The sequence below is a fragment of the Aedes aegypti genome, chromosome 1 (assembly GCF_002204515.2).
Source record: "Aedes aegypti strain LVP_AGWG chromosome 1, AaegL5.0 Primary Assembly, whole genome shotgun sequence".
NCBI lineage: Eukaryota > Metazoa > Arthropoda > Insecta > Diptera > Culicidae > Aedes > Aedes aegypti.
In genome coordinates, this window is record NC_035107.1 from 157,501,023 (window position 1) to 157,511,689 (window position 10,667).

General features: G+C 38.7%; 1 protein-coding gene across 3 annotated transcripts in view; it reads left to right on the plus strand.

Moving 5' to 3' along the window:
• LOC5568536 (suppressor of cytokine signaling 7) overlaps nucleotides 1-10,408 on the plus strand; it is a 57,078-nt gene extending 46,670 nt beyond the window's left edge. For all 3 annotated transcript variants that reach the window (XM_021852030.1, XM_021852035.1, XM_021852039.1), the window contains 2 exons: nucleotides 9,800-9,998; nucleotides 10,066-10,408. In XM_021852030.1, coding sequence (XP_021707722.1) covers nucleotides 9,800-9,998; nucleotides 10,066-10,222 — 356 coding nt within the window. In that variant the 3' untranslated portion in view covers nucleotides 10,223-10,408. The remainder of the gene's footprint in view (nucleotides 1-9,799; nucleotides 9,999-10,065) is intronic.
• The last annotated feature ends 259 nt before the right edge of the window (nucleotides 10,409-10,667 follow it).

Genomic DNA, 10,667 nt, shown 5'->3' on the forward strand with positions numbered 1-10,667 from the left:
AAGCAAAACTTTTGTTCGATGTCCGTGTGACATGGGAACATTTCCAGAAACCTGGAGGAAATTACCAGAACCCCACCCAGCCGTCGGTGCCAAAAATGGGGTCATGGTACAAAAAATTGTCGCATGGATGCTAAATGCATGATTTTCATAGGTTCTTCTCACGCCAAAGACGTCTGTCCAGTGAAGGAAGATACCACCAAATTCATATGCTGTAACTGCGGGGCTAACCATAAGTCCAATTTTTGGAATTGTCCTTCACGCAAAAGGGTCATTGAGGCTCGTGCCAAGCAGATGAAAGATAATATCCGTTACGATAACGGTCGTTTCCGGAATTTGCCTGGTAGAGTATCGAACAATGCTCATTTTTCAGTTAACGATCGCTTGATCATGAATCATACCCATCAGGAAGATCATAATCATGCTCATTCACAAACAAATTTTAATCCGTCGGGTAGCCGTTCGAATCTTTCAATTTCGAATATACCTACCCACGGTAAATCCTTTGCCGATATCGTAGCAGGAAATTCGAACTCCTCCCCTGTTCGATCCATGGGTACCCATTCAACTTGTTTCAAATCAAATGGAAAAAACCCTACCGCCACAGGTAACTCCGCTTCTTCATCTACCGAAAATTCTAATGGGAAATCATGTGACATGTCTGCCTCTGATTTTAATTTTCTAACTGAACAATTGAATCTAATGATTGATGCAATGTTCAAAGCCACCACTATGACTGAAGCAGTCCAAGTAGGTGTAAAATTTACAAATCAAATTGTTATTGGATTACGTTTTTCTAATGGATCCAAATAATAATTTAAATATTTTAAATTGGAATGCTCGTTCTCTGAATGGTAAAGAGGACGAGCTGTTTAATTTTCTTACGGTTAATAACGTGCATATAGCAGTTATTACCGAAACGTATTTTCTACATCCTCATCAAGAAACTTCCAGAAAGTAGCTTATCATTTTTAGTTGATATATTTAACAAATGTTTTCAATTAGCATATTTTCCTGACAAATGGAAAAATGCTAAGGTTGTTCCAATTTTGAAACCAGACAAAAATCCTGCAGAAGCTTCTAGCTATCGTCCAATCAGTTTGCTTTCCTCCATCAGTAAACTTTTTGAAAAGGTTATTTTGAACAGAATGATGGTCCACATCAACGAAAATTCAATTTTTGCCAATGAACAGTTCGGATTCCGCCATGGACATTCGACTACTCATCAACTTTTACGTGTAACAAATTTGATCCGTTCCAATAAATCTGAAGGCTATTCTACTGGTCTTGCTCTTCTAGACATAGAAAAAGCATTCGACAGTGTTTGGCATGAAGGTTTGATTGTAAAATTAAAAAAACTTTAATTTTCCAACATACATTGTTAGAATAATTCAAAGTTATCTGTCAAATCGTACACTTCAGGTTAATTATCAGAACTCCAGATCAGAAAGACTTCCTGTAAGAGCTGGTGTTCCTCAAGGCAGCATTTTGGGACCAATATTATACAATATTTTCACATCTGACTTACCTGAGCTACCTCAGGGATGTCAAAAATCTTTGTTTGCGGATGACACAGGCCTCTCCGCCAAAGGACGAAGCCTGCGTGTCATCTGTAGTCGATTGCAAAAAAGTTTGGATATATTTTCTTCATACTTGCAGAAATGGAAGATTTCTCCTAATGCTTCCAAAACTCAACTAATAATATTCCCACATAAACCAAAAGCTCATTATTTGAAACCTTCAAGTAGACATGTTGTCACGATGAGAGGGGTTCCAATAAATTGGTCGGATGAAGTTAAGTATCTAGGGCTCATGCTAGATAAGAATTTAACTTTCAAAAATCACATTGAGGGCATTCAAGCCAAATGTAACAAATATGTAAAATGTCTTTATCCCCTTATTAATAGAAAATCAAAACTTTGTCTTAAGAACAAGCTTTTGATATTCAAACAAATTTTCAGGCCTGCCATGTTGTATGCAGTACCAATATGGACTAGCTGTTGTAATACCAGGAAGAAAGCTCTGCAGAGAATTCAAAATAAAATTTTGAAAATGATTCTGAGGCTTCCTCCCTGGTATAGTACCAATGAGTTACATAGAATATCTAATGTTGAAGCATTGGAACAAATGTCAAATACAATCATTAATAATTTCAGGCAAAAATCGTTACAATCTTCTATTGCCACGATTAATGCGTTATATGTTTAGGTTAAGTTAGGTTAAGTATATTAAAAACGTTTTTTTTCTCTTATAAGCAGGTGAAATCAACTCACCTGTAAAAAAACTGAACTGCTACGGCAAATGGAATGTAATATGTTGTTAACAAAATGTTAATAAAATCTTAAATTTGTTTTACCAAATTAGGATGATAGTGTTGTCTAATAACACAGAACACCTAGATATAAGAAATGAATGTAATGTTTGGAATGATACTAATAAAGAAATTAAAAAAAAAGGGACAGTTTCTCCAAAAATGTCCCAACTTCTGGCAGCAATAGCACTTCTTCTTCATTCTGTCGTCATTGCTGTCACTTCTCGTCCGGGATACTCGGAATTCGCTACGGGCGTGGGATGAAACTTTCAACGCATTGTCGGTGGAGGTGTCGGTTTCCACTTTTTCATATTTCCGCTTCCACTCGTCAAGCAGTTTATCCTTTACGTGACCCTGTTTCAGCTCTTCTACTGGACGACTTTCCAACGCGGTTATGAGCGCGTCGTAGCTTGTCGGAAGGCTTGACAAAATGATGGCAACAATCCAATGTTCCTGCAGTCCTTTGCCCAAAGCCACTAGACGGTGCATCAACTCAGCCACTTTTGTTAGGTGCTCGGCCATACTACCATCTTCCTCCAACTTCAGCGAACAAAGCTTCCGGAAAACGTATATTTTGTTCGTGAGTGAACCACGTTCATGGTAGCTTTTCAATGCTTCCCACATCTCGTACGCCGTTATGGCACCCATTACATGGCACAGCTGGTCGTTCTCCAATGTCAAACCGATCGTCGCCCTAGCTTTGCCGTCTTTCGCAATCCAACCAGCGGGAATCTCTTCCGGCTTTTGCTGCATCGCCACTTCATAAATTTCATCTTTGACCAGTAGCAACTCCATTCGGAACATCCAACTCGCCCAGTTGAAGTTGTTCAGACGCTCGAATTGAATTTTTGCTTTCGCCATTCTGCACTGGCACAATAATTCTAACAACACAAATGTTCTTTCTTTTCGATTTGCTGCAATTTTCTTCTAACTCGCGCCGCGTAACTGGACCCATAACCTGTTGGCTGACCACCGAAAATGAGGATCAATTACACAATCGCAAAAGAAAAGACCACACGAAATAGTGCTACGGATGGAATACATTCGAAGTTTCTCTTGAAACAGTTCACGCACGAGTTCATTAATTTAACGTTTGAGCGATGCCGAATGCACTCGTTGCCATGGTCACGTAAATAACACGGCACCGCTCAAACGTCAAATAGTGAACTCGTGCACTGGTCCATTGTAGAGATGGGCGACTCACTCACGAATCGATCGAAAGAGTCGACTCTCAAAAATGAGTGAACGAATAACGATTCTTTTCAAAAGAGTCACGATTCACAGGAAATGCAATTTCCGGAAGAGAGTACCAGGAATAAGCAACATTTTTAAAGCTGGTTTATCATGATCAAGTGCACTAGACATGTAAACATATTTGAAGTAGCTTCATATATTAAATATGATATCATTCAGAAATAGTCATGTTATGTTTTTTTTTATGTTCATGAATCACTGAATCGATCAAAAGAATCGATTCACTTTTGTGAGTGAGTCACCAACGATTCGCTCGCAAAATCGGACCAAATTGCCCATCTCTAGTCCATTGTATAAAAACAAACACTCGACTGTGTTTATTTCGTCTTGTTCATGGCATTGCTGCCAGTTTATCGAACTATTGAGGGGCGATCACTGCATAATCCCACAACTGACGCCATCAAGTTGTATCACTTGGACAAGGCTCTCGTCGGAGCAGCAGCAGGAATCCTCGATGCCAGAACAATGGTTGAGAACAACTACACTCAGGCGTGGAACATTCTCACAGAGCGATTCGAAAATCGCCGTGTCATCATCGACACAGACATTCGCGGCCTTCTTATCTTGATGAAAATGACAAAGGAGTCCCATCGTGCGTTGCGTCAGGTAGTAGACGATTCTTCTAGGAATGTCGAAAGTCTTCATTACCTGAAGCAGGACCTCTTCGGCGTGTCGGAACTGATCGTGGTGCATTTGTTTGCATCAGCCTTCGATGCCTCTACCAGGGAGCAGTGGGAAGCAACCATCACCCAAGGAACACTTCCGAAATACGACAAAAGGATGAAGTTCCTAAAACAGCAGTGTAACATCCTGGAGAATTGCGAAACATTAGCTCAAGTCCCTCCTCCTCGTGTCGAAAGATCGAACGTGAAAGCCGCAGACCAGTCGAAGTCAAGTCCGAGGTTCAACCCGAAAATCTTAACCGCTAATAGCTGCGGCAGTGCTTTAAGTGAAGAATGCGACTTCTGCGGCGAATCTCACAAGAACTTTCAGTGTGATCAGCTGAAAGACATGAGCTTACCCGAGCGAGTCGAAAAAGCACGTTCCTTAGCCATGTGCTTGAAATGTCGCCAACGTCATCATATTCAGCTTCACGACGATACAAGGTTCATTCAAGCATTCAAGCAGCTCCGACCAAGAAAACCGTTCTCCCATTAACAGCAGTGGTGCAAGTTTATGATTCCTAATTGTTGTCGAGTCTTGCTACACTGTGGGTCCCAATGCAACGAGGTACGCCTACCGTTCATGTTTTGTAAATGTGTTTGTGTGGCTCACAACGCTGCTAGACATCCCGTTTGTTGAGTGTTGAAAAGCATCAGCGTTTGCTGCCTGGCTTGGCCCGCGTTTTCGACCTGTGCTGTTTTGGCCGGCCCGCGTGAGAGATGATTGTTAGGCGAGCTTTGTTCGTAGTTGACAGCCGTACACCCACCCTGTGTAATCCAACCGGGTTTCAATTGACGGATCCAGACTTCAATGTACCTCTAGAAATCGATATACTGATTGGCAATGGGCTCTTCATTAAGATTATCAAGTCCGGTCAGTACCAGTTGGCAGAGTATCTACCAGAGCTGCGTGATATTCATCTTGGTTGGGTATTCACGGGAAAGCTAGAATAAGTGTTCCATCAGGGTCCATCGTATTCCCACACGATTACCGTCGAAAATGTGTACGAAGCTCTGCAACGTTTTTGGAGCGTATAAGAAGTAGCTGATCAAGATATTGTGACATCCGAAAAAGTAGATGGTGCGAAGCATTTCCGCTACACACATGAACGCAGCGATGAAGGGCGATTCGTTGCGCAACTCTCATTGAAAGAAAACGCATCCCAGCTGAGTGACTGCAGGTCGGTCGCTTTGAAGAAATTCCACCTCCTCGAACAACGTATCGTTCGAAATCCGTGTCTCCGTGAGCAGTACGTACAGTTCATCAGGGAATATGAACAGCTCGGCCACTGCAAGCAAGTAAGCGAATGCAAAGATCCTCCCAACGTCAAAAAGTGCTACCTACCGCACCACGCTGTCATCCGCCCAGATAGCTTCTCAACGAAGTGTCGAGTTGTGTTCGATGCTTCTGTTAAGCCATCGCCGAACAGCCTCTCCCTCAACAATGTCCTCAAGGTAGGTGGTACTGTGCAATTCGATATTCTCGATATTGTCCTGCGATTCCACAAGCACAAATATGCTTTCACGGCTGATATAAGCAAAGTATATCGGTAAATCATTGTTGCTGAGACGCATCAGCCACTCCAACAAACTTTTTGGAGCGAAAGTCCCGAACAGCAACTCAATGATGTAAGAGAAGGCCTTTGCCGAAACGACCAATGAGAAGTAGTCTATTTTGACAGGCAATTGGTTTTATTTTGTACTTTGACCTGACACGTCTTGTCTTAGGCTTGGTACGAGCCGTGGACGTCTACAGCGACAAGTCAACATTTCGCCGCCCGATCTACAAATGGTCAGTCCTGCCGATAGAAGACAACAAGGTCTACTTAAATCCATCTCAAGTTTTGAAATAGACATTTCAACGCGGCGGTGAATGTTCCATGTACGGAAGAAGTCTTGTGATGCGTGAACATATTTTGCAATCCTTTTCCTACCATTTCTATCCTGCGCGTGTGGAGACATTTCTTCCACGTCCCACTCACGATCACGCTACGCACGGAGATGTGCAGAGCGAAAACACGTGACGAGTAGGTACAGTCAGTCTTGAAGAAAATGTCGACAGCAACCGAGAAAATTAAAAGTCTCTTGTTTATTAGTTAATTAAAGAGTAGTTAAGTAAAAAAAAAACAATGTTTTAGATCATTCCCCAGTATCCCAGTACTAGTTCCGAAGAAGTGTCCTCCCAAAAGAGCCGTAAAGTGAATCGGCTACAAGACGAAGCGTCCACCGAGGGATCCTTACCCTCTAGCTTCCATAGTCCTCCCAAAAAGTGTTACAGTCCACTTTGCTCGTTCATACTGGGGAGTCGTCGTATGATCGAAGCCCGCAAAAACGATTCCATTATTTTCCTTAATTTTGCATCTCGATTTGTCCAAATTGACATTTGTGTCTATGAACTTCAGGTTTTTCCCTTCACAAGATAGTGATCAGGTGATCAGAGCGTTCTTGGCTTGAGATTCTGTGTGGGATCTCCAGGTGTGGCGATACGACTTATGATTTACATTTAGGTTTGGGCAGCTCACAATGGTCGGAAAAAAGTGAAGTTTGGCCAAAACTATTTTTATCGCCTTAATCGATGAAATGTGTAATCTGAATATGTTATTTGACGTTTTTGTTGTTTCAGAAGGGTTTATTCACAAATAACGTAACTTAAAAAAAAAGATTTTTTAAATTAAAATTGTTATCAAACTGGGTTGAAAGCACAACTTTTGTTTATATTTGATCGAATTTGATCAAAATGTGTATGATTAGTGATTAAATATATTTGAAATAAACTTTGTATGAAAAATATTGTCAACATATATGTTAAATATTGAATTATTCTAATAACTCTAACTTGCAAATCAGCAAATTTCTGCAAAAATTTTAAAGGTTTTTTGTAAGATCTAAGGATGCTTTTTGATGTGCAATATTTGAAATGGCGGCGACATGACGCGACAAGAGTTGTTTTTCATGTCCAAAATCATCAAAATTACTAAAGTGTAATATTGAATAGTATTAAAACTTTAACCAAATATTTTTATCCATCCTCATGCTCGATAGAAGTGTTGAACCATAAGCTTTCAGATAGTGGGTAACTTTGGGGAAATATTGCATTCCTAAATTATAAATTTTGTGCTTTATTTTATTGTTACATTTTTCAATTTTTTGACTTTAGCCGGTTTGCCGACATAAAAGTCATAGAAATTTAAATTTTAGTACAATTTAAATTAAGGATTATAATAATATAACAGGGGCCTTCCTTAGCCGAGCGGTTAGAGTCCGCGGCTACAAAGCAAAGCCATGCTGAAGGTGTCCGGGTTCAATTCCCGGTCGGTCCAGGATCTTTTCGTAAAGGAAATTTCCTTGACTTCCCTGGGCATAGAGTATAATCGTACCTGCCACACGATATACGAATGCGAAAATGGCAACTTTGGCAAAGAAAGCTCTCAGTTAATAACTGTGGAAGTGCTCATAAAGAACACTACGCTGAGAAGCAGGCTTTGTCCCAGTGAGGACGTTAATGCCAAGAAGAAGAAGAAGAAGAATAATATAACACATGAGGTATATTTTAAAATTTAAAAAATCATAAAAATCTCAAAAAAGTTTTTGGTAGTTTTGGCCGCCTCTTTATATGGATATAATAATAATATAATATATAATAATATAACACATGAGGTATATTTTAAAATTTAAAAAATCATAAAAATCTCAAAAAAGTTTTTGGTAGTTTTGGCCGCCCCTTTATATGGAGCCCGACCATTATGTAGCTGTCATATTCGCGTTCGAGAAGCACGTAAAATGCGTCATTATCATCATCAGTGCTTCCGGAATAATGGCAGTGCCCGTTAACCCTTTAATACCCAACGCCACCTTTAGACGGGATACACTTTGGAATTTAGTGTATTTTTTCGTAGCTCATAAATCAAAATGATTTTATTTTCGGCTTAAACCTTGACTCATAACACGCATATAAGAAAAGTTTTTTATGACTTTTGAAATTTGTTTGTATTTTTGAAAATTGTTTGAAAAATTGTACGTAAGGACGCCATTCACCGCTCATGCTCCATTCACCGCTCATTGAATTATTTTGAAAAATCTGAACAAAATTTCGCAATAAAAATCATCAACATGTATTAGTATACCAGGATGGATTGTATCAGAATGAAATTCATATGATTTAATATTATATACTATTTATAAAAAATAATTTTAGACTGTTTAAGGCGGTAAACATGAGTTGAAAAATGTTTTTATTATTGCAGATCGAAATATACTTCTTAGCTGCCACTCTTTAATATGTTGTTGTGCTATAGTACAAAGATAGCAACCATCTAATGAAAGCAAATTAATTCCAACTAATTGTGTATATAGAGCCTCATACTTAGGATGAGCGGTGAATGGCGCCCTACACATGTATCATTGACATACATGCTATTCGGTACCATTATACGTTGTTCACATTTAAACTTCTTTCCTACAAAAACAAATGTTTTATCTTGTGTCTAGCACAAAAAGTTGCGAAAAATATCGAAAAACCGATTTTTGACAGAATTTAATGTGTTGAAATGCTGTTAAATGAGCGGTGAATGGCGTCCTTACGGTATTCTTATATAACCTACAAATGCCTGGGGTTCATTTGACGTGTAATATAAAAAATCGTACCTTTCATATTTTTCTACTATCAATCTGTCACAGAAGAAAAGCTTGGTGGTATTAAAATAATTTCAAACCTGTTTTTCCGTTAATTACACGGAAAATAAAAATATTTCCAAAAAATAATAAAAATTGAATTTTTTTGAAAGTATTGTAAAAAATTGAATTTTTATTATTGCCAAAAATCAGTAACTAGAAGAGGCTTCAAGAAAAAATAAAAGAAGGATAGGGATGTTCAAAAATAAAAATTATAAAAATCAAAAACCAAAATTCATAGATTTGCGAATAAAAATAAATCATTGCCCAAAACGTGTTTAGAATGATTTTAGATAACTTAAAATTATATTTAGATCGAAAATTAAAATTTGGGTATTAGAGGGTTAATTATGTTTGATAATTATGAATGTGCTCTGGCACATTCTCTCGTTGACCGGCCACCATCCGATCACGCAACTCTGCATATCGCTAATCACTTAAAAGCCGTTTTCAGCTCATATGTGTTGCTGTGTTGGTATGGCAATCGTCGGCGCAGTTTTTTGGAAATGGTATTGAATCCTTTCAAATACACCTTCTCTAATTCTACGATGCCAAACCCGCGTTTCTTCAGTACATCGTCGAGTAGGGGTAGTCGGGGCAGTTTGGTCAATGGGGTAGAATGAGCACCCCTTGAAAACTGCATAAATTCTTGAAATTGGAGAACCTTTCTGACATACTCAAGGTTCTTTGCGGATAGTTTGAAATTTCCAATGGGATCAGCAGCTTTTCTAGCAGAATCTATGGATAAAAGCAAAAGCTTGAAGATTCTGAACCAGAATATTAGGATTTCTAACGCATCAACTGCCGCAAAACAACTACAAACATTCTGATATAAAAGCAGTAACATGGAAAGAAGCATAATGAAGCTCTTTTAAATACATCCATATTTTCCGTTCTGTTTCAGGTACATTTTCGTTCGGATCGTGTGCCAAGTTCAAATCTCGAACTATAATGGAATTCATCGAAAACGCTGTGGAGCATTCTAGGAGTGGTAGATATTTGTTTTTTCTACACAGGCGACCAGAACATGGTCCTTTACGCGTGCAATTGACAAAACCGGTGTCCAGATTCAAACACGTACAAAGCTTGCAACATCTTTGCAGGTAACGTCGAATATTCTAGTGTTTTGTACTCGTCGATTCGCTAAATCTATTTTTTTTTCATCGACAGGTTCGTCATCCATAAAACGATAATAAGGAAAGATCTAATTCAGACACTACCATTACCACGGAGATTGCTAGACTACCTTAATTATAAGAATTGCCTTTCGGAACGAGTTGAGGTGGACATGACTTCTCATTTCGGACAATGCGTAGGTGATTTTTAAACTGTATATTATTATTACAATTATTATTATTACCTTATCACTATTATTTATATAAAAAGTAAATGTGAATACTAGCAATCCTATGAAGCGTAATCATGTGTTTGTAAAGTTTAGTCAAAACTGATCGATAGAATTGTGATTTTTTAATGGACGAATAAAGAAAGTATAATAAAATTATACTTTACACGAATATATGGTTGATTTGACTGAATGAAAATGATATCACAATGTCAAGTAACAAGCGTCCTTAGGTGCTCCTCAACCGCAAAAAGTCATCGTATGCATGGCTTTGTTCGGTTTCTCTGTAGGATATCATCTGTGTTAGTCATTCTTCCGGTATACGTGCAACGTGACGAGCTTTACACAGCCTGTTGTGTTTTATACGTTTGAAAATATTTATATTTTTATACACATGTTGTATTGTAAAACTCCTGAATGATACGCT